The sequence below is a fragment of the Phalacrocorax aristotelis genome, chromosome 22 (assembly GCF_949628215.1).
Source record: "Phalacrocorax aristotelis chromosome 22, bGulAri2.1, whole genome shotgun sequence".
Lineage (NCBI taxonomy): Eukaryota > Metazoa > Chordata > Aves > Suliformes > Phalacrocoracidae > Phalacrocorax > Phalacrocorax aristotelis.
This window is the reverse complement of record NC_134297.1, coordinates 191277-215403: the sequence shown is the minus strand read 5'-3', so window position 1 is coordinate 215403 and position 24127 is coordinate 191277. Positions and strand designations below refer to the sequence as shown.

The 24127-nt window shown below is 54.1% G+C and overlaps 2 protein-coding genes and 1 long non-coding RNA gene across 4 annotated transcripts; 2 read left to right on the top strand and 1 right to left on the bottom strand.

The window, feature by feature from the left end:
- The first annotated feature begins 334 nt into the window (after window positions 1–334).
- Window positions 335–15498, top strand: HYOU1 (hypoxia up-regulated 1). Its single transcript, XM_075116181.1, has 24 exons — window positions 335–495; window positions 705–798; window positions 2029–2107; window positions 2384–2538; window positions 2644–2720; window positions 3644–3825; window positions 4235–4350; window positions 5105–5288; window positions 5727–5861; window positions 6747–6829; window positions 6929–7061; window positions 7393–7580; window positions 7858–7996; window positions 8109–8169; window positions 8944–9026; window positions 9644–9838; window positions 10002–10201; window positions 10362–10449; window positions 11075–11197; window positions 11516–11649; window positions 12154–12238; window positions 12725–12977; window positions 13849–13932; window positions 14477–15498. The coding sequence occupies exons 1-24, from the start codon at window positions 432–434 to the stop codon at window positions 14536–14538; spliced, it is 2997 nt and encodes a 998-aa protein (XP_074972282.1). The 5' UTR covers window positions 335–431; the 3' UTR covers window positions 14539–15498.
- Window positions 14566–17630, bottom strand: LOC142067514 (uncharacterized). Its single transcript, XR_012664072.1, has 2 exons — window positions 17506–17630; window positions 14566–17377 (listed from the first exon to the last, which is right to left on the bottom strand). It is a non-coding gene; the product is annotated as an uncharacterized LOC142067514 (long non-coding RNA).
- SLC37A4 (solute carrier family 37 member 4) lies at window positions 15644–24097 on the top strand. Of its 2 annotated transcripts, XM_075116186.1 has the most exons (9): window positions 15644–15936; window positions 16065–16297; window positions 17629–17872; window positions 19170–19328; window positions 19717–19802; window positions 20761–20874; window positions 21137–21202; window positions 22258–22396; window positions 22644–24097. In XM_075116186.1, exons 1-9 carry the CDS (start codon window positions 15789–15791, stop codon window positions 22808–22810), a joined length of 1356 nt encoding a protein of 451 aa, XP_074972287.1. In that variant the 5' UTR covers window positions 15644–15788; the 3' UTR covers window positions 22811–24097. The 2 variants fall into 2 exon arrangements, with proteins under 2 accessions (XP_074972287.1, XP_074972288.1); XM_075116187.1 differs by lacking the exon at window positions 21137–21202 and having other exon boundaries at window positions 15645–15936.
- The last annotated feature ends 30 nt before the right edge of the window (window positions 24098–24127 follow it).

Here is a 24127-nt window from a genome sequence, read left to right as displayed (position 1 = left end):
GGGAGGGGGGCGGGGCCCGGGGAGGGGCGCGGTTCGTGGCGGAGGCGGGGCCCGGTGTCGGCGATGCGCCTCTCAACCGCCAGGGGTCGCGGGCGAAGCAGTTGGGCCGCACGTGGCTCTGTTGCGGTGGGGTTGCGCGCGCACGCCGGCGTCCGACGCCACCACGTATTTCCCTCCCGCCCCCTCCCGTTGCCCCGCCCCTCCTCTCCCGGCCAATAGGCCCGAGGCTCCCGTCGTGCCCGCTTCCGGTTTGCCCCCCCGACGTGGCCCAATGGGGACGCTCGGGCCGCCGGGATTGGCGGGCGGGGGCCCGGCGTTGTCGGCTCGCGCCAATGAGCTGGCGCCGCGTCCGGCCCGGGGGTTGCGCGAGACGCCGGGGCTACCGCCGCGGGAGCGGACGGGACCGGAGCGGGACCGGACGGGCCGGGAGGATGGCGCGAGTGCCCTGCTGGGCGCTGGCCTGCCTGCTCCTCTCCTGCTGCCTGCCCGGCACCGGTACGTGCGGCGCGGGCCGGCGGCGGCGGGGCTCCCGGGGCCTCTCCCGCCTGGGCCGGGCTGGTGGCGGGCCGGCCGCCCCCGCGCCCGACTGTCTCCCGGCCCTGGGCCGCTCGGTACCGGCAGGAGGTGTGCCCTCCCGCCGGTGCAGGCCCTCCCGCCGGTGCAGGCCCTCACCGGAGGTTTTTTTCTCCCCTGGCGTGCTGCAGAGCCCGTGGCGGTGATGTCGGTGGACGTGGGCAGCGAGTCGATGAAGGTGGCCATCGTGAAGCCCGGGGTGCCCATGGAGATCGTTCTGAACAAGTGAGCGGCGGCGCCCCGGGCCCGTCTCGGCGCCGGTACCGGAGGCGCAGCGCGGGGCCTCCCGGCAGGGTTGCCGGGCCTTGCAACGTGCCCGCCGCCGCCGTGAGGCGTAGGGTGGCGAGGGCTCGGCGACTGCCACTCCCCCTCCGTGAGCGGAGCGCGCCCGTCCTCCGCGTCGGGGCTTTCCGGCGTGCTTCCCGCCCCGGCGGCCGTGGAGCGCCGCCCGGCAGCCGTGCCGGTCTGGCCTTACCTCAGGGGCGCTTCGTTGCGCCTCGGGGGCCGTTTAAGCAAGCGACCGGCGCGGTCAGGGACGCTTCACCGTTCCAGCGCGAAAGGGCGTAGCGCCGGGTTGCTGCCTCGCTGGCTGGGAAGCCCAGCGCTCACCTCCCCGTGAGGGAACCCGGAGGAAGGCTTGTTTTGCTGCAGCTGTTCGGGACCTGCGCTCGGTTGCGAAGCGAATAAAGTTCGCCTTTCGCTCAGTTGCCGTTGCTGCAACCCCTCCCCGAGACACCCGGTGGAAAATCTGCTGCTGGGAGAGGGCGTGCGGTCGGGAGCAGCCTCGTTTGCTGGGAGTCTAGGCTGAGAGATAACAACCAGATTTGTCGCCCAGCTTCCTGAGGCTTGGCAGGGGTTAGAGTGAGGGGACCATCTCGCCTTGCTTGCCGGTGGAGGAAAGCAAAAATAGAACAAGCCTTGCCTGAGTACAAAGTGGCACGTTCCAGAAAGCTGCTTGTGAGCCTTGCTTCTTTGTGGCAAGTCTTTTTGTCGTAGCCTTACGTCAGAGAATTGGTAACGTGTTATGAGGTGTTTGGAAGCGGGTAGGGTGCACTGAGCTCCGTGGGCAACTTTAACCCCCTCCGTAGTTGCTGTGAAATACTCACCTTGGTGTGCTAACGCATGAATCGGAACAGAAGTGAGTCACTCAAGTTCTCTCAGGGGAAGAATAACAGTCTGCCCCCACCACAGCTTTGACTGTGATCCTGTCCACGGTTCGGTGAAGCGGGTTATTTGCCCGTGTCGTGAGGAACATCAGGAGGTATGAAAACTCTGAAGGCAGGTGCTGCTACTGCAGCCCTTCAGGTGAACGGAGGAGGCTGGCCTTCCTCACCAGAGGCGGTATCCGAGTGCCTTCCCTGAGCCTTTCTGAAACGGAAACGGCGCCCTCCGTCGCTAGGGGCTCTGTATTGAACGTTCACCTGTTTTGACTGGTTCATTTCTCTGTCTGCACAGGGAGTCACGAAGGAAAACACCCGTGGCCGTTTCTTTGAAGGAGAACGAGCGCCTCTTTGGTGATAGCGCACTAGGAATGGTAAGAGTTCCTGTTACTCGTCACACCAGCCGCAGTCCCTGTGTGCAGGATGTATGTTCCCACTGCTGGGTCCTTCGTAATAAACGTCTGAGCTAGGAAGTTTTCTTTCTTGTCCTGTACTTCACGTCTCCTTGGCGCGTTACTGGCTCTTTGCGTACCGTTCTTGTGCTCCTGACTCCTGTAACGAGCTGCTCACCACGTAGCTCGGGAGAGGTTTGTCTGACCACAGCAAAGCCGAAGAAACGCAGCTGGGTGATGTGCTTTTTCTTTCTGCAGTCCATAAGGAACCCCAAGGTGGCATTCAGATACTTTCAGGATCTGCTGGGTAAGCGTGTCGATAATCCCCACGTGGCACTGTACCAGTCCCGATTCCCAGAGCACGAACTGGTGAAGGATGAGAAAAGGCAGACTGTTATCTTCAAGCTATCCCAGTAAGTGGCTGCTTCTGGGCTTCTTGTGGGTGGGGCTGTGGCTACCAGGCTCTACAGCTGACCTCCGTGGTTGCTCTGATTTTCTTTCCCACCTGTTTCTTGTAGGACGACACAGTATTCTCCAGAGGAGATGCTGGGGATGGTCCTGAACTATTCCCGTGGCCTGGCCGAGGAATTTGCAGGTTGGAAGGATTTAGCCATTTCTTACAGTACCTGTGTGTGCGTGTTACAGGTTTCGAGTAGAGACTGAAGGTGTTTGAAAACGGGCAGATTTTTAGAAACAGGATGTTGGGTCTCTTCGGCCATCGGCTGTAAGCAAGACTTAGCAGCTATCGAGTCATCATTTGTTTCTTACACTATGTGAGTTTGGGGTCTTAACCCTGTTCCTGGGGGCAGGCACCCCAGATCCTACCCACTCTTGCAGTGGATAAGCCTGACGGCAATCTCTGGAGAAAGAGTGAAGTGTTTGCTCACTCGCCTGCGTGACTAGAGCGGAGGCACATTGGTAGGTAACTGCAGGGGAGGGTGAAGCAGCTCTGTTGAAGTCTGCTTCTGGTCTGGATGGAGACTCGCTGCCGGAGCTGAACTACAATTAAAGAGCAAAGACTGCCCTCTCTTGTGAAACTTGTTAACGGATAAGGGGCTGTTGTGCGTTTTCCATGCTGTGTTGCTAGTGAAATACGGCAGTAATGAAAATGGGGTGAATTCTGTTGTCGTGTTTGACTTGCTTTGTTGCCAGGAGGCTGCGTGTTGTTTGGTTAGTAATACTAAAGCCAGTCCAAAGGCTTTTTACTCAGGAGAGCGAACATAATCCAGTGATGAAGTAAGTTTCCATGAAGATAATATTTGTTGAAATCTAAGGCATCCCAGAGCATTTGAGAGTATCCTAACACGTGAAAGAGAGGTCAGCAGACAAGTGGCTTTGCAAGAACCTGTGAAGCTTGCTTGGTTTCAACAGGACAGGGGTAGATTCATCCCTAATGATCCTGGCTGCTCGTGCTGCTTCAGGATTGCATTCTCTGGCTTGGCTGCCGTCACAACGTTATAACGTGCCTTTGCACGTGGCTACACCGATGGAAAAACACGTTTCCTGCAACTCTTTCAGAGCAGCCCATCAAGGACGCGGTGATCACTGTTCCTGCCTACTTCAACCAGGCGGAGAGGAGAGCGGTTCTGCACGCCGCTCGCATGGCTGACTTGAAGGTGCTGCAGCTCATCAATGACAACACTGCTGTAGCCCTGAACTATGGAGTTTTTAGGAGGAAAGACATCAATGCCACCGCACAGGTAGGCGCAGGGGGGTGATGCGGAGAGTCCCGTGCAAGTGCCTGCCCGTGGGGGAGGAAGCGCTGCAGATCAAATCAGAAGGACTTAACTGTGAGGAAGCAGGCTCTGCTAGTCAGCCAGTCTCCTCTGTTTTCATGAGGACATCAGCAAGAGGAAGAGATGAAACCCTGCGTGACTATGTGGTGAAGCTGGAAAGCTTCCAGAGTGAGGGCAGGTGGATGGGAGTTCCCATTCTGTAAACCTGCGTTTGTTCCTTGCCCATCAGTGCGGGGGGAATAATGCCAGCGACTTTCTGAGGTATTGGAAGGCCGACTCGGCCTGTGTCAAGCTTGGACGGCAGTGGGTTCTTTCCTTATTCATGGGGGGTATCCGGGTGTTTCTGCTTCACCATCCCAGCTTCTCTTTGCAGAACATCATGTTTTACGACATGGGAGCAGGAAGCACCGTTTGTACTATCGTTACGTATCAGACAGTGAAAACTAAGGACTCGGGAACCCAACCTCAGCTGCAGATCCAGGGTGTTGGGTAAGAATTCAGCCCGAGTTGCACAAAGCGCGCAGGTCTTGGGGAAGAAATGGTTTGTTTCGCAGTCTCTTCTAAATGTGGAATTTTGCAGTGAGGCTTCGGCGCGGTAATTTGGATGGCAGAGTGGGAAACGTTTGGAGCGAGAAGGCTCCAGTTGGTAATAATTCTGGTGTCGCTGTCTTGCGCAGAAGGTAACTGGGAACTTCCAGGAACCCAGGAGGCGAGCCAGTATGCTTAGTTTGCTTCAGGCTTGCCTTTTTTTTTATAGCTGCAAGCTGTTTTAGTGTAATTCTGTTTCCTATAATCTTGCAGAAGTAGAGCGCGTCAGTTTGAAAAAGCAGAATATCCTTCTAGAGATGAATTAAAATGCAGTGTGTTTGCCAGGCAAGGAGGGGGGTGCTGTGAATCGCCAGCCCAGCAATTTTAACTCCAAAGCATTTATCCTGGTGTTTCCAGGAAAGTACCTGGGACCCGAGACAGTTACCCTTTGGCTCCTCGGCTGTTTGGGGTGCTTGGCAATAAGGCCTCTACTCTAAATGTAATGATGTTTCCTGCTCGAAGGCCATTGTGGTGAATCTTTCTTTTCTTTGTTTCATAATAATGTGTTATTTTTGGAACAACCCTTTTTCTTCCACAGTCGGTCACAGCTGATAGTACAGCAGCTACTTTTGACCACTCGCACGTTTGAAATAATACATGAAGTTTGTATTTCCACTCGGTTTGAGTTGTTACGTCTCTTCCTTCTTCTGCTCAGGTTTGACCGTACTCTTGGAGGTTTAGAGATGGAGCTTCGTCTCCGGGACTATTTGGCAAAACTCTTTAACGCTCAGCACCCTTCAAAAGATGTCCGCAAGAATCCCCGGGCCATGGCCAAACTCCTGAAGGAGGCCAACCGCCTGAAAACAGTCCTGAGCGCGAACGCTGACCACATGGCCCAGGTCTGACCTTCTGTCGCAGAGTTCCCCGCTTTTTCAGGACTGAGGGCGGGGTGGGCTAAGGACAGGTACGGAGGATCGTGGTCCCTTTGCAGCGCCAGTGTGCTGAAGAGCATCGCTCCTGGTGTTCTAGGCGCGGCGGTGGCACCGGTGGTTCCTCTCAACTTGTGCCCACTTAGTACCACTGATGATTAAATGAGCGGATTGGATGCGAGGTAGTCGTGTGAAGTTTGGTAAATAAGGTTTCACGGAGAGAGGCTGTTACAGCCACGTTCCATCCTCTCGTCACCTTAGCAATGGCAGGGCTCGGGTGAGTGCGGTCGGGTCCTAGGTGTGTTAAGAAAGCTGGAACTCTTTGCACGCTGGGCAAGTCAGGGAAAGATTTTGCTGTGAGAATGCTCCATGAGTAATTTCATTCTGGCTGTGTTTTCTTCTGGACAGATTGAGGGGCTACTGGATGACATCGACTTCAAGGCCAAGGTCTCAAGGCAAGAATTTGAGGATTTGTGCTCTGACTTGTTCCAGCGAGTCCCAGGACCTGTGCAGCAGGCTCTGAGCAGCGCGGAGATGAACCTGGTAGGTTTAGAAGTGCATTAAGAAGGCTGAAGTTTCTGTGTACGGAGCTGCTGTTGTGTCACGGTCGAAGCATCGGTGGCTGCGTTATCAGCGCTGCTGAGGAGGTACAGGTGCCTGCTAGTGTAGCAGAGTAGTGGTGTTGCTGCTGCAGCGAGGTTACTTGCCGCAGTGTCAAGCAGGAGCCTGTCATGGCTCCCTGCACTATTCTCCAGAAACAAAGGACTTGGAGGAGGTGTTTCTTTCGTTAAAAAGCTTTACTCTTGGGCTGGAGGTCTGAAACACTGCTTTTTCCTTTTTCTGTTTCGGATGCTGGTTCTGGTCTCTTTTCTGAAGTTTCATCCCAGAGTGCCTGGAAACAGAATTGTTGCTGTTCAGGCTTCTCCTCTGAGCACTCCCTTTAGAAGCCCTGTTGCGGACTACAGTTGGACCAAACACGATGCAGTCCTTTGGAGAGACTTACTGCATTGTTAAACGCTCCCTTTCCAGGGTGCCAGGACGCTCTTGAGCATCTTTTGGCTCCGGTATTCGAAGCAAGACACTGAGTCACCCCTCAGAGTCCGCGTTTCCGTCTGTTCTGGTCCAGCTTGCTGTCTGAGTCACGGGCTCCTCTGGCATTAAAGTGTAGTCTGTCTAATTTTGAATCGAGTCCCACGTTTCGGGTGACTTGAAGCAGCGGTCAGGTTGTCCCTGTTTGTCGGCGTGGCTTGCGTCAGCCTGCCCGAGATCGGTCAGGCACTGGCGTGCTCTGGGACGGCAGGACGTAGCGTGGGCGTTCTCGGAGCGCCGCGTCAGTGCGCGGTGATGGGGGAAGGAGCGTAAGGAAGCCCTGAACTTAGCTTTCCAAAATTGCTTTCTCAAGACAAGGTGACTGTTTCCAATCCCTAGGATGGAATTGACCAGGTGATTCTAGTTGGCGGTGCCACACGGGTCCCCAAAGTGCAGGAGGTTTTGCTGAAAGCTGTGGGCAAGTGAGTATGTGAGGCCCCCTTCTAGTCTGTCTCCTCTTGACAAGTCGCTGCTTGTGGCAGCGGCTGCAAAGCTGACGGCTGTTGCTTTTCACTTCCTAGAGAAGAGCTGGGCAAGAACATCAATGCCGATGAGGCTGCTGCTATGGGCGCAGTCTACCAGGCAGCTGCTCTGAGCAAAGCCTTTAAGGTGAAGCCTTTCATTGTTCGGGATGCCGCTGTGTTTCCTATCCAGGTAACCCTTGGCTTGCTTTCTCTTGTGCAAGGTATGGGTAAATGGGGCTGTGCTGGGAGAAACGTTTCACGTGACCTGTCGGATTCCTTTGAGTAAGGAAGTTACGGAGATCTTTCTGCCAATCTAATAAAGAAAGCAGAAGAAATTCGGACCCACTGAAGAAGTGCTGTATCCGAGAGTCCAGGCATATAGAAACACCTGTTGCGAAATACTTGCCTGTCCGCCAACTTTTGCCCGAGGCGGAGCAGCCGGAGGCTGCGGAAACTTCTGATGTAAGGTGCCGTAGAGGAAGCTTGCGGTTCCTCAGTCACGTTTTCTGTTTGTGATGCAGGTGGAGTTTACTCGTGAAGTTGAGGAGGATGATAAATCCAAGAGTCTAAAGCATAACAAGCGGATTTTGTTCCAGCGCATGGCTCCCTATCCGCAGCGCAAGGTTATCACTTTCAACCGCTACACAGATGACTTTGCGTTCTATGTCAACTATGGAGATCTGTCTTTCCTGAACCAGGATGACATGCGGTGAGTTGAGGCTAGCGTCTGAGCAGGCAGCTCCAGGGCAGGGCGCTGTGCCGAGCTGGAGGATGTTATCGGCAGGCCTATGAATCTGACTGGCCACCAGCAGCACGTATTGGCAGATCTGTTCCCGGAGTTGTATGCGCTTTGGCAAACCAAACCGTGCTGGTTCCTTGCTTCGTGCGGTTGTGCTTCGCTGCAGATGAGACCGTGAGAAGTGGTTAGCTGTTGTGCAGCATTGTTATCTTAAGCTTTGTCTCCGCTTTTGTCTCTGCGTCGTCAGGATTTTTGGTTCTCTCAATCTCACTACTGTGAGGCTGAAGGGAGTGGGGGACAGTTTCAAGAAGTACTCGGATTATGACTCCAAAGGCATCAAAGCTCACTTCAACATGGACGAGAGTGGAGTACTGAGTCTCGACCGGGTAAGTGCCGCCCTGCTGTGATGCTTCTCGGCCTGTGTGTGTTCCGGTTCTGTCCCTCTCTCCAGTATCGATGGTCCCTGCTTAAAACTAATTCTCTGCTCCCCTCTCCAAGGTGGAATCTGTGTTTGAGACCTTGGTGGAAGACAAGCCGGAGGAGGAGTCAACGCTGACAAGTAAATGCCAAACTTTGATATTCATCCAGACTGTTGTGTTTCACCTGCAGTAGCTGGGATAACTAAAGCATGCCATTGCTTTGAGCGGGGCAGGCACAGTGGTTTTGGCACGTGGAAAACGAACGGTTAGCCGTAGCCTCTGGTGGTGTATACGGCTCCAAAATACCTAAAAGCCCTTTGCAAGCGGCTGCTGGGTGCTGCCAGCAGCTCTGAAATGCCATACGCTCCTAAGGTGACGATGGCATGCATCGCAACTTGAAAACTAGGACTTGTTTCCTCTTTGTTCGGCCACAGCTGCTAATTTCAGGAGGCCCGTCCCGAAGGGAAGTCCTGCATCCATAGCCCCACAGCGGTCTCCCTTCCCGTTGTCTGGGGTGTGACGCCCTGCTCTGGGCTTTGCATTACTCAGGTTTTAGAGCACAGGCTTCCCTGTAGAAAGGAGTTGGAAATCGGCGTGTTTGGAGGTGGGGGGGGGGTGCGGGGATGGCTAATGCAGCAACGGCTGCATAAAAACCTTGAAGCTTTTTAGTTGAAGTTACAAATTTCAGGTCACGCTCCAGCAAAGGTAGAGGCCCTGCTTGTCCGTGCACGCAGAAACACCATGTGAGGTCAGGGAAGGATGAGTTTCTGGAGTGCGTGTAGTTAACCTACGCTGCCAGGGGAGGGGATCGTTGGTGATCGTTGTGGTTGCGAGGGGAAGAACTGAGAGCTGAAGATTACTTTCTTCCTCCTTTGGATACACCATAGTCGGTACTTTTTGTCTCCCGTCAACAGAGCTTGGAAACACCATCTCAAGCCTGTTTGGGGGTGGTGGCCCTGCGCCAGAGACTGGAGAGAACCTGACAGACTCGGTTCAGGTGAGCCCCGGGGTAAATGCTAGCAGGAGGGAGCCCCTGGGTCTTGCTGTGGCCGCTACAGAGGCAGCGATTCATGTGAGCACAGTGAAAGGTGTCTGGCAGCATGTCAGGATTTCAAACGTTTTCAGAAAGTGCTGCATTGCTCGAGTTTCATGTGGTGTGCATTTAAGTAAACCGGTGATCTTTTGCTAGCGACTCCAGCAGTGGTGGGCTAACGTTACAGGGCTTGTTTCTGGGGAAGTCTCTCTTTTCTAAGTTGTCCTGGTGCCTGGTGGATAGGCTTCTGCCTGTGTGTTGTCTGTGCAGGTGTCCAGCAAGCTCCTTCCTTTCTCCGGGGCTGTATAGGCACAGCTGCTGCTATGCTGGCAGTTGCGATTAGGTTTCCTTTTAGTGAGACGAAAGCTCCTTGTCACGGAGTTGTGTCCTGCACTGAAGTGACTCTTAATTCTTATTCTAGCTCAGCACAGTGCCTTGCTAGCGGCTGCAGTCACTGCGAGTGCTGTTTTTCGTCCGTATCTTTTTTCGTAGAGAATTATCTGTTCTGTGAACTATTTGCATGGAATTTCTACATTAAAAGCACTGTTTTGGTTTCTCCTCTACCGGCCGGTGATGACCAGGAAGAAGAAGAGAGCCTAGCGGAACCAGGTAAAGAAGAGCAGGGGGAGAAACAAGACCAGAAAAGCAGTGCAGAAGAGGCCGGTGAAGAACAGGGAGAAAGAGAAGAGAAACAGCAGTCTCCGGGTCAGGCAGAAACTGCCCCTCCGAAAGCAGAGTCCCAGAAAAAGGAAGAAGGCGAGAAAGTAGAGTCTCAGGTGAGCACCGGATTGAAGAAATGGGACTGTGATTTTTGGTGTCTGAGAAGTGGAATTTCGTCAGTGGAATTTCCTCTTTCCCTGTTAGTGCCCTGCCTTGGAAAAAAGCTGCAAAATCTGTAGATCTGTTCCTTTCCCTGAGAATGTACTTTATCTGTTACAGGATCCCAAAGAAAATAGTGAAACGGCAAAAGAGGAAGAACCGTCCAAAAGTTCCAGTGACAGCACAGTCACCAAAACGGAGGAGGAGAAGAAGATCAAAGCACCCAAGAAGCAGAAGCTTGTCCATGAGATCACCATGGAACTGGATGTGAACGACGTGCCTGACCTGCTAGAGGATGACCTGAAGAGCTCGATGAAAAAGTATGTTTGAGATGGCTCTGCTAGGTTAGAGCTCGAAGTGAACTGCTTTGGAACGGTGGCAGCTCGCGTAGCGCTGCTGTCCTCAGAAGCTGAGCCGTATGATGTGGCGCTCATCTAAAGGCGCTTGCTACCTTTGATTTCCCTTTTGTTCGCACGTTAGGCTCCAAGACTTGACGGTCAGAGATCTAGAGAAACAGGAAAGAGAAAAATCGGCCAACAGCTTGGAGTCGTTCATCTTTGAGACGCAGGTAAGAGAGGGGTATAAAGAAATGAGAATTCCTGGAGAGCAGGTAGAAGTCTCTTAGGTGGCTTGGCTGGTCTGAATGCAGGGGAGTTGTCTGAGCCGGGGGAAGCCGGTTTGAAGAGCCCAGCTTTCGTCTCTCGGTCACTTCTCGGGCTACCATTAGGCTTCCCATCCCGTGTGGCTTGGGAGGTTTCCTTCACACAAAATGAACCCTTTCTTTCAGCGTTTCTAATACATTAAACTTGGGGTTTCCGGTGTGCCTTAGGCGCGCTTCCCTGTGCCTTTTGGAACAATTGCTCTCGGGCTGTAAGGAAGCTCCAACTTCTCAAGTGCTGTTGTGCAGAAGAGGCAGCTAACATTAACTGTGTGCGAAATTAGGGTTGTTGCAGCTTTACCGTCATACACCTGGTGTGCGCGTATGTCTATACACCTGGCGTATTACCGTCACGCTCCTGGTAACGCTGGGAGCAGGAGCTCGGGTTTGGGAAGGTCGAGTGAGAATCTCCTGGCCAGTGCAGGCAGCACCCCTGGAGTTCACAGTCCAGCCCAGCTGCAATTGGGTGACTTGGTGGTTTTATGCTTCCACGCTCAGTGGCATTTGACAGGAGTGCTTGCTTTGTTCTTTTCAGGACAAGCTTTACCAAGAGGAGTATCAGTTTGTCTCAACGGAGGAGCAGAGAGAAGAAATTTCCAGAAAGCTTAGTGAGGCTTCCAGCTGGATGGAGGAAGAGGGCTATGCAGCCACAACTAAGGTACTGCAGCCTGTAGTCAGGAAACCAGCCTGCTGCCGCCGACGTGGAAATGACCACACGGGCTGACAGAGTATTGATCCGTCTTGATCCTTCGTAATCTGGTTCTTGAAAGTTTCTTGCTTCCTCAGTGCGTTACAGCTTCAGCGGTAACCTGTTGATTCCACATTAAACCTTAGTCATGTGGCGCTCTTTACCCTACTGAAGCAGTATATTTGATAGAGAGAATGACAAAACCTGCAGTTTTAACTTCTGAGGTTTTCAGTGTTAGGTAGTGGGCAAACTAGTTAATGTCTCCTTCCCCCTCTCCCCCATTTGCAGGAGCTGAAAGACAAGCTCTCGGAGCTGAAAAAGCTTTGTAGGAACCTCTTCTTCCGTGTTGAGGAAAGGAGAAAGTGGCCGGAACGCCTGGCTGCCCTGGAAAGTCTGCTCAACCACTCAACCATTTTCCTCAAGTAAGAGCAAGCTGTCGGGAAGGAGAGTCACGCAGCTGGTAACATAAGAGATGCCAGTGGAACATGACTCGATTGAATGTAGTCTGAAAATCGCTAGTGCTTCTTGAGAAAAGATGACCAAAACCCTGCTTGGTAGCGCTCAGTCCCACGGAGCTCGTTAACCCAAGTGTGCAAGCTCGGTTTGAAGCGGGGGGACGGGAAGCATCCGACAGTGTACACGCCATTTGCAAGCAGATCTTCCCCTCTTAGTCCTATGGTCTCAGCTTTTTCTGCCTTCCCTGTTTTTCTGATCTCCTGATAGCTGCATTTGCTGGCTCTCTATTCCGTTCTTAGCATCCAGAGACCGGTTTAGGGCTCTGCTTCCTGCAGATGCAAGAGAAGCCAATGTGAAACATCCTAATTGGCTGGCTAGTTGTTGTTACGATTGCTGGAGCTGTAAACGCCGCGTTGGCAAGGTACGCTCTGTTTGGTTTGACAGAAATAAACTTTCTTCTTATCTTTAAGGGGAGCCCGAATGATTCCAGAGTCTGACCAGATATTCACAGAAGTGGAACTGAGTACGCTGGAAAAAGCCATCAATGAAACAACGGTAAGAGAGGATCGAATGACCCGGGGGGAGGGTGGGGGTGGCAGTTCGGGTTGCGTTTCCCGTCCGAAGTAACACGTCGTGTACTTTCACTCACGGGCATGGGAAGGAGTGCGTGTGTCTTGTTTCCCTGCCACCAGCAAACCTCTTCTGTGTTCCAGTGGTTTTCCAATGCCCAGCTTGACCCCAGACTGCTCTGGGGGGGATAACGGTTCTCGTGTTGCATGCGGGCAGTTGTCTCCCGGAGCGGTGGGGTAGCCCAGTAACCTGGCTGCGGTTTTTAAAAGCAGACGCAGGGTTTTGACGGTTCTGTTTCTTCCCTTTGTCCTGTGTCCGGGTAACTAAGAAGCTGATGGAAAAGTAACAGGGAGCAGCATTGTCCTGATTAAGTTAGAAGGCCCAGGGTGGTGACTTTGAGGTACTGTGACATACAGTGGTTCCTGGAATCAAAAAGCATCCAAAAAGCACCTCTTCCCTCCCACCCCGCAGATTTGGAAAAACGAGACGCTGGCTGAACAGAACAAGCTCTCTCCTACTGAGAAACCCCTCCTGCTGTCCAAAGATATAGAGCTCAAGATAGCAGCCCTGGACAGGGAAGTGCAGTATCTTCTGAATAAGGCCAAGTTTGCCAAACCCAAACCCAAAAAGGAGAAGAACACCACAAAAACCGATTCAGGCAAGAATGCTACAGCAAACTCTGAGACCGAGAACACTATCCCTCCCACGGAGGGGAAACAAGAAGGTACGGAGCGGGCGGCGAGCGTGTATATAACTTCTGGCGTATAATTACCATGTGTAACACGCTCGGATCTCTCTGCTTGGAGTGAAAAGGAGCTAAATCAGTGAAGACAATTGTTAACTGTAGGAACAAATGATCCTCCTCTTAGTTTTTCAAGACAGCTGGGAAAATCTAGGTATGGCAGTGTCCTTTTCCCCCCACCATTTGTTTGTGGGTGTTTTTTCCTGTGAAGGAACAGAAATTATCTATAAACTTCCTGGGATGGTTAGTCAGAAGCTGTCTGGTTGGCTGGCTGGCTTATAAGAAAGATAAGTCATCAATTCCATTCTTGGTGTCCAGAGCAAGTATTCGAGGTCACGTCCTACATCAAGGAACAGAATGAGCTGTAGATGAGAAAGGTTTGTGGCTTAGACAGACCCCAGGGAAAGAAAAAAAAAAAACAAACCAAACACCCTTGCGACAGTAAGGCTTGCAGTTTTCTGAACTTTGTAAGATCCTCAGGTCCCGAGTGCCCTGGTCCTCTCAAATCTAGACTGCTGTTCGTCAGGGGAGTTCCCTGCCAGTTCCTCTGGCCCTGAGTAAGAGGTCCTGCTTATAGCCACATTTCCAAAGGTGACTTGCCTGTGCAACCAGTGACTCTCCAGGGTTTCTAGGGCCATAAAGGCTGGCAGACAGAGGCAGTGAGAAACAAGGAGCAGCTCTGCGACGCTCCTCTGCGTGTTACAGAGGTGTGCTGTGAGCGTGAACAGTCCTGCTGAGGCTCCACAGCGGGCTTGTTTGTAAACCTCGCTGCTAGTCACCTCACCTCTCTGCACCTTATCTCTTGTGTATTTTCCCTTAACTTTTACGCTGTTTGTTTCTGCTTTAAACATAGACAAACCTGAGGACATCGGTCCAGCCAAGGAACCTCCTACAGCTGAGAAAGTAGCAATAGATGATGAGCCTGGATCAGACTCTGGTGGGTAAATGTTTGACTAACAGTCTGGAACATGGTAGCTACAAGTGCAAGCTGTCTGTCTGCTTCCTTCCATCTCTTTAGCTGTAGGAGGTAGTCAGACGGTAGAACCCCCGATGGTGAAGCGGTTGTTAATTCCGCAAAGAGGAAGACACAAATTTTGGTTCCTCCCTGTTCCTGCGCTTTCATTGTTCAGCGTGACGTTACGGTGTACCGCTGCCGCCTGCCTCGGCAGCTGCTTTCTGCCTGGGTCACTGCGGTTGCTAGCAGTCCCGTAGCTGTAAGCCTGTCTCTGTTAAAGAGCTGATGCGCGGGTCTGTGTTGTTCTGCCGGTCCTCTCGTGAGGACAGCGATGTCCAGCAGGTGCAGGGCAGTAATGGCCGCGGCCCTTTGGCGCCGAGTATCGCTCCTCCAGGCACTCCCCTGGCTTTTGCGCCACGGACCGAGAGTTTGGTGGAATGCTTAATGAACGTCAGGGGCTTTCCGTGCTGCTTTGGGTGCTGCGAAAACCGTTACAGTGTGTAACTGAGTTTACTTCATTACGCAGGGTCCAAAAAACAGGAGAAGACAGAAGCTGGAGGAGAAAGCAGGAAAAACGATGAGTTATAACACCCCTGAAATCCCACTAGTGTCAACGTCTATTTATTTCATGGTTACTTTCTTGTTTTTATAATGGACCTGGTTAGTCATGATGCAAATGGAACCCAACAACCAGTCTGACAACACCATGGGATAGAGATGTAAATTTTATTTTTTTTCGTTCTGGGGGTTTTGCCGCTACTAACTTAGTGAATTGGTTTTTTGGTTTTCTTATGTCTTTAAAGGTGGCAGCGTGTCCACCGTCAATTGTCTCAGTTTCAGTACAGAGGTCACCAAAGTGACTCTTCTGTTGAGAGAAAGCAGTAAAGAAACATCTTGAGCTTTGGGAAGTGACTTGGACCATAAACTCTGTGCCACGCCTCCTCTGGTGAAGATAGACGGGATTAACGCGGAAGCGTATAAGCTGAGAAGGTGGTGTCTCGGCGTACGAGGCCCTAGCTTAAAGGAGTTGCGTGATTTCAGGGAACGGGAGGTGTATTCCTGCTCGGATTCAGGCGATGGTGGAGCAGAACAGGGGCGGCGGATGCTGCAGGTTTCAGGATAAGAGTGTCTGTTTTCTGCAGGCGGCTGTTAAGCCCATCCCTGTCTGGAAACCGCGAATGGAGACTTGACAAAACGCTTCTGCCCATCGTGTACTATAAAATAAGCTCGGAGACGGCGGCGCTCCGTGACCAGAGCGCCCCAAGCGAGGCGTTGGCGCGCCTTGCGCTCGGGACAACAGCCGAGGGCCGAGGGGCCGCGGGGGGAGGCAGAAGCAACGCTGGCAGAGTTACCCGGAGCCATCCTCCGGCCCCCAGCGCTCCCGCCGGGGCCGCGACCCTCCGGCGCCGCGGGAGCCCTCGCCCCCCCCGCCCTGCGCCAGCGGCGTCTCCCCTCGGCTCACGCGGCCGCCTGTGAATGTGCATCTGATGTCGTGCTCCATTTATTTTTTTGGCCTCTTCAACCAAAAATAAAAGCGACACTTCCCGAGGGGCTCTTTCAAGTTTGCGTCGGGGTGAGCGGGGAGGCGGAACGCAGCCGCCGGGCGGCGGGGGCGGCGGGGACCGCGGGGGTGGGGGAGCGGATCGGGGCGGGGCGCGGCTCCTGGCGGCCAATAGGAGCGGCGGGGCGGGTCTTCCGGGCGGGGCGGTGAGGCGCGGGGCCGCGGCCGCGTCCCGGGGCGCCCGCCGGTCCCTCCGCTCCCGTCGTCTCTGGGGTCGCCGCCCGCGGGGCCGGGCCGCCTCTCCCGTCCCCGCCCGGCCGCGGAGGAGCGCGTCGGGATGGCGGCCGGCGGGTACGGGCGGTACCGGGCCGTGATCTTCACGGCCATGTTCCTTGGATACACGCTCTACTACTTCAACCGCAAAACCTTCTCGTTCGTCATGCCCGCTGTCATGGCCGAGGTGCCGCTGGGGAAGGACGATCTGGGTGAGTGTCGCTCCCCCGGTCGCCCCCGGGACCCGCCGCCGCCCTGCCCGCCCGGCGCTGGCTGGGGCGGGCCGGCCGGCCGCCGTGCCGCCCGGCTGAGGCGCCCCTCGGGCTCTGCCCCGCCGCAGGGCTCATCACGAGCAGCCAGGCCGCGGCCTACGCCGTCAGCAAGTTCGTCAGCGGCGTCCTCTCCGACCGGGCGAGCGCCCGCTGGCTCTTCTCCTCCGGGCTGCTGATGGTGGGCCTGGTCAACGTGGTGTTCTCCTGGAGCTCCGCCGTCACGGCTTTCGCGGGGCTCTGGTTCCTCAACGGCCTGGCCCAGGGGCTGGGCTGGCCACCCTGCGGGAAGATCCTCCGAAAAGTAAGTGCTTGCTGGAAGAGGTGAGGGGGAAACTCTGCGCGGCTCTTGCTCTGAGCTCTCCCGGCAGCAGGTCCGCGCAGGGAGCGCTTGCCCCAAATCCCGAGGGACTCGCACCTATTCCTGCCTCCTCCGAGCCAAGGAGGTCGAAGCTGCTAGCTGCGCTTTCTTTTGCCTGCGGAGCAAGCTTCTGCGCGCAAGGTCCTGCTTGTTCTGGCAAAGGGTCAGAAAGTTTGTTAGCCCGTGCATTTACGTGCCTCGATTCTAGCTTAGTGTGATACGTACCACCTCCTGGGAGCAGACCTTCTTCGTGTAAGACGCCTTATTTGTCGGAATCCAGTATTTTAGGCGCGCAGGCGGAGGTCTGCTCATCCTTTTGCCCTTGCGGCAGTTTGCTGCTGGGCAAGGAGCGATGAGGAGAAGTCCATCTGCGCGCTCAGGGAACTCAGCTGTTGCAAATTGCAGGCCGTTTAGGTAGAAAACCGGGTAACGTATGGAGGAACAGCGCGAGCCGAGCCTCTAGGCTGCCTGTATTTGGTGACATTCAGGTTTGGTGACAACCTGAATGGCACAGATTGATTTCTGCCTTGGGGCTGAAGGAAGGGAGGTCAGCTGTGTGCTTACCTCTCTTGAAAGATGGAAAATCCAGGGGCGCACGTACTTGTGGGACGAGGGGAGATGGCCAGCTGCGTTGCCCTTGTGTGAGGCGTCTAGCCTCATCTAGCTGGCACCAAAAGGACCGTCTCGGATGGTTGTGTGCGCAGAAAGGGAGGTCCCAAATAATGGAAACAATACATTTAGTGTTTTCTGAAGGCTTTTGTGAACATAGCGCTCAGGCGTTTTCCTGCCGACAGCCACCACCCAGGCGGTTCTGGCTCTGAGCACGCGTTGCAACGCAGAACCGATCGTGCCTGATCCTTAACAGAGCAGCGAGTCCTAAAGTTACCCTGTGACTCTCTGCATATCCGTTCCCGGTCCTGTGCCAGCAGACCTTTCCAGGGCAACGCCGTTCCTAGCAAGGGAGTATGCAGAACCGCGCGCGCTTAAATTTGCCTCTCCCGGCCCACGTCTCGGTTTCACCATCTGTAAATGGAAATAACTCCGTGCTGGCTCGCGGTACGAGCACCTGTCGAGCTCCTGTGGCTGACGCTTGCGTAACGTTTGGAGTTCCCTGCATGACTAAGGGAGTGAAGAGTAGGCGCTCCCCTTACCTGCTTTTGTAGATCCGGGTCTGAATTGCCCCGAACCCGCAGCGTGAGCCTTGGTTGAGGGTTTTCAGGTGCCGCGTCGCTCTCTTTCCCAGACCTCATGCCATTTTTCTTGTTGTTGCACAGTGGTTTGAGCCTTCCCAGTTTGGGACTTGGTGGGCAATCCTGTCTACAAGCATGAACTTGGCTGGAGGCTTAGGCCCCATTGTCGCTGCTCTCGTGTCTCTGAACTACGATTGGCGCATGACTTTGTCCTTCTCTGGCTTCACCTGCGTGGTTGTCTCTTTTGTTTGCCTTGTCCTGATTAAAAACGAGCCATCGGATGTTGGGCTACCCAACATTGAACAAGGAGCCAAGAAAGGGAAGAAAGGTGAGCACGAGACTTCGCCGTAAGCGGGCAGCCGCGGGAGAAGGTGCGGTGCCTTCTGTCTGTGTTCCGGCGCAAACGCGTCGCTCTCGGTGTACCGAGACCTTCCCGCAGTCGCTGCTCGGCGGGATACAACTAAGGGGTCGCTTTCAGCAGCTTTATTCCCGTAACTGTCGAGCTGCTGCGTCGAAGTTACGAATCGTACGAACCAAGCCCCGATGTAATCTTGTGCAAAGGGGCTGGCGTACGGGCTTCTGAGGCTGTGGCAGCCAAGCGCGGCAGAGCGGAGGAAGAGCCTTACGGCCAATTAGTTCTGTTCCTTGGCCTGCCAGCGGCTGTGTGCGCAGCGCTGAGATGCTGGTGGCTGGCTGTTTCACCTCCCTCTCTGTGTAATGTCCTCCTGCTAACAGTGCCTTCATTTTCTTGGGGCTTTATTTGCTTTAGACTGTGAGCCGAGTCTCCTGGCGGGTACCGGGGAGAGAGGCAAAACGCAACAGCGGGGAATGCTTCCTTAAGCCTGACCTTCCTCTCCTCCATGTTACCAGAGGACAGGCAGCTCTCCCCTCACCCCGCCATGGGCTCTCTTGACCTCTGGGTTGCAGTGGACTCTGCTCAGTGTTTTCTGCCCTAACCTAGGACATCTAGTTAGTAAATGTTTGTTCAGACCGCTGAGCGTGGCGCTCCTCTGAAAGCGCAACGGGTAGAGGGGAATTGCAACAGAGGTTTGCCATTTTAAAGGCCAGCGGAAATGCGGCCTACCTTCCACACTGTCCCACGGTGCCCGTGCTGCTAGGCTTGACCTCTTTGTGTACAAAAACAACGTCGTTTCCCCACGGCGTTCTGTGGGGAGGGTAGCTTTGCAGGCGTTCTTGGACGACCGACGCAAAAATAAAGGCAGCACCTGAAAGTCAGCGTCTTTGTTTGGGTCTGTGCAGTGGCCTTCACAGGCAGAGCTTAAAAGCATTAGTGCGAAATCCAGGGAAGCAGATCATTTTTCTGACAACCTTTGTGAAGGGTTCATTGGCAACCGCAGTAATTACTGGGAGTAGTGTTTTGATAATTCTTTTGAAATCTTTAATGAAGCTGGAATGAATTGGCAGAAAAGATTGTGAAATCGCAGGAAACCCAGAGCAGGGGAGGGGTAAAGCCATTTGCTACCAGTAGCTATGAGCATCTCCCTCTGTAAGGATGTCCTTATGCATGAATCCTGCTTGCAGATATGCCTGTAGGGCCACCGAGGCAGTGTGGTTCAGCTGCTGTGCTCAAGCAGCAGTAACGTTCCTCCTGATCTTCCTTACAGGTTCCTCCAGTGACAACAGCACTTTGACGGAGCTGCTGCTCTCACCGTACCTCTGGGTGCTCTCAATGGGCTACCTGGTTGTGTTTGGAGTGAAAACATGCTGTACTGACTGGGGACAGCTCTTCCTGATCCAGGAGAGGGGACAGTCCGTGCTCGTGGGTAAGATGTGGAGCTGCATGTTGAAGTTCTGTGGCTGCAATGCGGGAGGCGTGGCAGAGAGCTCGACTGGGTACAGCGAAAGGATGCAGGCACCTCCTTCGGGGAGACCTGTTCGCTTACTTCCTGCCTGTCCGTTTAGGTACCCGTAGTTATTGGAATAACTCGCCGATGAAGTTACTGCATGCGCCCAGTGCTGCCTGGTGCCAGGGCACTCCTGGGACTGGCAGACGGGCATTCCCGTGCAAGGATGAGCTGGAGAGTCTTGGCCAGCAGAGCTGCTCTGAGCTCATGGTGAGCTGACAGCAGTTGAGCTCGGTCTAAAGCATCCAGCAGCTTTGCTGTTGTGACCGAACCTGACGGCCTGTTCTTTGCTTCGCCTGCATTCTAGGCAGTTCCTACATGAGCGCCTTGGAGATCGGGGGCTTGGTGGGAAGCATCGCTGCCGGATACCTTTCTGACAGAGCGGTAGCAAGAGTAAGTAAGCCAGACCCTCAGGTGTGCTGGGCGGTTGACACAGCGTCAGTTTGAGCTGCTTTGGAATTTTTACGTTTGTTTTTTGTTTCCTTCATGAGTGCTTAAAGATGATTTAAAAAAAATTTTTCCCCCCTTTTTAATTCCTGCACCGGTAGTGGAGCAGAACGCTCCCCTTGTTTGTGTCGCTCTGGAGATGCGGGATACCCAGAATGCAGCGGTAGGGAGCTGCTGCCTCGCGCGTGGGAACGGCCATTCTCAGTACCACGCTTTTTCCTTCTGCCTTCCCAAGCTCTTCTTTTGGCTGCAGTTCTGTGTCTAAACTATCCTGCTTGGAAATGGGACTTTTCAAAACCAGACCATTGTCAATTAACGCGTCTCCTTCCCTTCGCGCGGAGGCGGGTTGGGAGGGACGCGACCCATCTCAACGGCCTAAGGTGCTCAGTCGGGGCGGTGCTGCCACTGCGTGCTACGACTGAGAAACAGGCCCATACCCAGTTCTGCTGCCTGCACGAGGACAACTGCTGAACACCCCTGAAGGCGTTGGGAAATACGTACGCCTACGTTAGGGAAGGTGTTTGGTTTGTTTCATTTGTTGGCTTCACTGTGCTCTCCTGATTTCCATGCGGAAAGAGGTCTGGTTGTTGACAGTTGTCCTCTGCCTGAAAACCTCTCCCGGCCCCCCATTACAGTCCAGTGGTGGGTCTGGAAGCCAAATTCAGGGCGGGAGTAGGGCGCAGCTGACGACAGAATTATTGTTCATCACTAAGGGCTTCTTGTTTAGCACAGCTTGGCTGCGGGCAGTCCTTAAACCAAACCAAGAAGTCTCACTCAAAGGTGCGCTTTCGTTGCGCCACGCCTGTTTCTGATGGGGCTGCGTGGATGGCGTTGGCTGCCACGAGCACAAAATGGAAGGAGTCCTTCCAGTTTCTGACCCTCAGTTTCCCGCCCTGTGTTGCAGGTGGGTCTGTCAAGCTACGGGAATCCTCGGCACACACTGCTGCTCTCCATGATGGCCGGGATGTGCGTGTCCATGTTTCTCTTCCGTGTCACGGTCACGGGCGATTCTCCCAAGGTAATCCGTGCAGGAGCAGCTGACCGTAACTTGTAGGGATAGCCCTTTAGCGGTGAGGGGTTTGGCGATAGGGAGCGTGCCTGTCGTCTTCACCGAGAACCGTGAGTTTGCATTAGCTTGGTCTGGCCTGTACTGCTTCTGCTGCCTCAGCTGGCTCGGGCAGCCTGCGCTGCCGGCTGCAGTGTAGACGTGAGTTGCATCTGCCCTAATGACTGCTAAATAAATGAAACCTCTTTTCTCCTTTCCCTTTTTTCTTCTTCAGGAAAAGCACTTCTGGACTGTAGCCTTCCAACCTCTAGCTGATCTTACAGGCCTAAAAGAACATGAGGTTTCTGCCTGCCTTTTTTTCTCCCTCTGCCTGTTTCTGCTTTCGCTGATCTGCCTTTTTCCTACCGTGGGAGGTTGGTTAGTGCTCCAGAACTTAGAAGCAGGGCATTGAGAAGATTACTGTAAGTTTTGTAAAAGAAACCTTTTCTTGTAATCGTTTGATCGCACTAACTGACTTTCAAAGGCTGAATATAACATTTTAAAGTTCTTACACAGAGGGTTCCGAGGACGTTTGTTCATCAGGTAAAACGTAGCCAGTTAAAGCGTCCTGCGAGCGAGGTCAGGAGGAGCGATTCTGTTCCTGCAGGTCCCTTCCTGCTTAACCTTGGCAAGCGTTTTCCGAACTCTGTTTCTGTTTCCCATCTGGAAAATAAGACGGCGCTTGCTTCCCTCTGGGCATCTTGAATTGGTGTTTATAGTTCAAAAAGCGTGCTTTAATCTTGAGATGGTCGGTCACGTTACTTACCCTTTGTTGTCCTTTCACACGTGACTGATAAATTCTGAGCCGGGTGGTTTTCTCAGAGCTCGAGCTAATGCTGAAGTTTAGACTGTCGGGGCTTTTTGGTTTTCTTTCTGTGTTTGTTTAGCAACGTAGAGGTTATCAGAGAGCGGCTACTCGCAAATAAAGACGCGCTGATCGGTTGCTTGCATCTAAAATGAGAAAAGCCTTTAGGCGGTGCCTGCAGGATCGCTTGTAAAAGCGACTCGATTCACAGCTGCCTCCTGTGATTTTGCGGGCTCATCGCCCATCTCTCTTCGGCGCTCCGGTTCCTTCTCGCAGAACGGCGCGCACCGCGTGTGCGCGGTGATGCTGTAGGAGAGAGGAGAGCTGGCGCTGGGTAACAAGGCGGGGTGGTGGAGGTGCAGCTGGGCCGTGTGCACGCGGGCTCCCTCGCAGCCTTGAGCTCGTCTGTCTGCAGGCCAGGGAGCTAGCGTCAGCCCGAAAATGTCAAAGCCCCCTCGTACCGTGCCTCAGATCTGAGCGTTGTCAGCAGCCGCTGATTGACAGCGGTAAGATGCACAGATCCTGTTTCTGATCTTAACTTGTTTCGACAGCTGTGGATCCTGACTCTGGGAGCTGTGTTTGGGTTCTCCTCGTATGGGCCGATCGCCCTGTTCGGGGTTATAGCCAACGAAAGCGCCCCTGCCAACCTCTGCGGCACCTCCCACGCCATCGTGGCCCTCATGGCCAACGGTGAGTAATGCCTGCTTCCCCAGAAACCAAACAAAACCCCTGGGCGTTCTTGATGGCGCGTGGTCTTACCCCGGGGTGCCAGGTCACGGGGAGTCCCCTTAGAAACAGAGGGAGTAGAGCTGGAAGCCTCAGGGATGCTTCCTGCTGTACCTGACAGGCTTTTGCTTGTGCTTTGAGTTCAAACCAGGCCCAAGATAACACTGAGACGCTCATGCATTACTGGTTTTCTGTTTGTTTCTCCTTACAGTTGGGGGGTTTCTGGCTGGGCTGCCCTTCAGTACCATTGCCAAGCACTACAGCTGGGCCACAGCCTTCTGGGTAGCCGAAATCACCTGCACCGCTAGCACGGTGGCTTTCTTCTTGCTGCGGAACATCCGCACCAAGATGGGCCGGATTCCCAGGAAGGCTGACTGAGGATAAGCTGCTTGGTGAAAAGGATGCTCCCACGCCGATGTGAATGATGCCCGTTTTTTGTTTAGGAGCGAGTTTACCTATTGCTGCAACCTAGATAAAAGCGTCTCAATTTCTTGTCCACTGTCACGTGCCCAAGGGCACAAAGTTCCTGCTACCCATCGCTTTTTCCCTCAAGATGTGATAATTCAGCTAGTTTACAATCGCAGTGATTTTACTGTACCTCCTCCCAGCACTGCCGATGAAGCAAGCGGGCGCCGCAGCCTGTGCTTCTCCACTGGAAGTGCTCTGAAGTGACCGGCTCCAGGCACCATCACGTTTAGTTTTGTCCTTACTGTTCATCTCCACCAGTAGCTGTCGGTTCAGCCTCGTCGTTCAGGGGCACGTCCCCTCCGGCTGCTGTCAGCCCAGCGCTCTCAGCTTACTTGGGCGCAGGCTCCCTGCGCGCTCTCGGCCCGGGCATGGCGAGGGATGGGCGTTACAGCTCAGCCTCGCGGCCGATGTGAGAGCAGCCTGGCTTTAGCTTTTCCCAGGGCTCGCTGTTAGAAGCGAGGGGGGCATTTCGCTCTGGACAAGCGGAACGCCGCCGCGGCACTGCGGCAGGGCTCGCCGCAGCACTTGGGAACAGGCACGTTTCCAAGACATTCTTGGCACTTCAGGGGCGAGCGTTTAGAGAAGCTCCTTCTGCCGAGCAGATCCTGCCTGGTGCCATCTCTGTGCGTGGGGTTAACGATTTGCAAGGGAGGCAGCTGCTGCCAGGTCAGCATGTAGCAAATCGGCCAGGAAACGCGACCAGGCAGCGGGTATTGCGAGAGCAGCTACCTCTGGCCCACAGCTCCCCCAGCTGGGTTTGGTGAAACCCGTTAGTTCCAGCATTGGCTTGTATTTTTCAGTACAAGGTGCGTAGTCTAGGATGTTTTAAGTCAAGAGCTGCGCCTCTCGCAGCCGCGGGCAGGGGCTTGGGCTGCCTGAGAGCCGGCCTTAGCAGAGCCACCGCTGACAGCCGGCAGCCTCGAGCCATCACGCCCGGCCCTCTTCACAATGAGCGGGCTCAGGGTTTTAACCGGGATTTTGCTGAATGTCCTTGTTTTTGCCCGAAAGGATTTACTCCTTTAGGGTCCTGGGAGAGGCAAGTTCAACTCGTGAAGAACCCACACGCAGGTGCTTTGCTGAACAGTTTGGTTGCAAGAGTAGGTAGCCAGCCTTAATTAAAACAATGGGTGTGAATTACATTTTGTACTTAATTATGTGATCTTCTACTATCTGTGCAATAAAAACGGAGCAGTGTCACACGGGCTCGCTCTGGTTGTCTTACGGAGA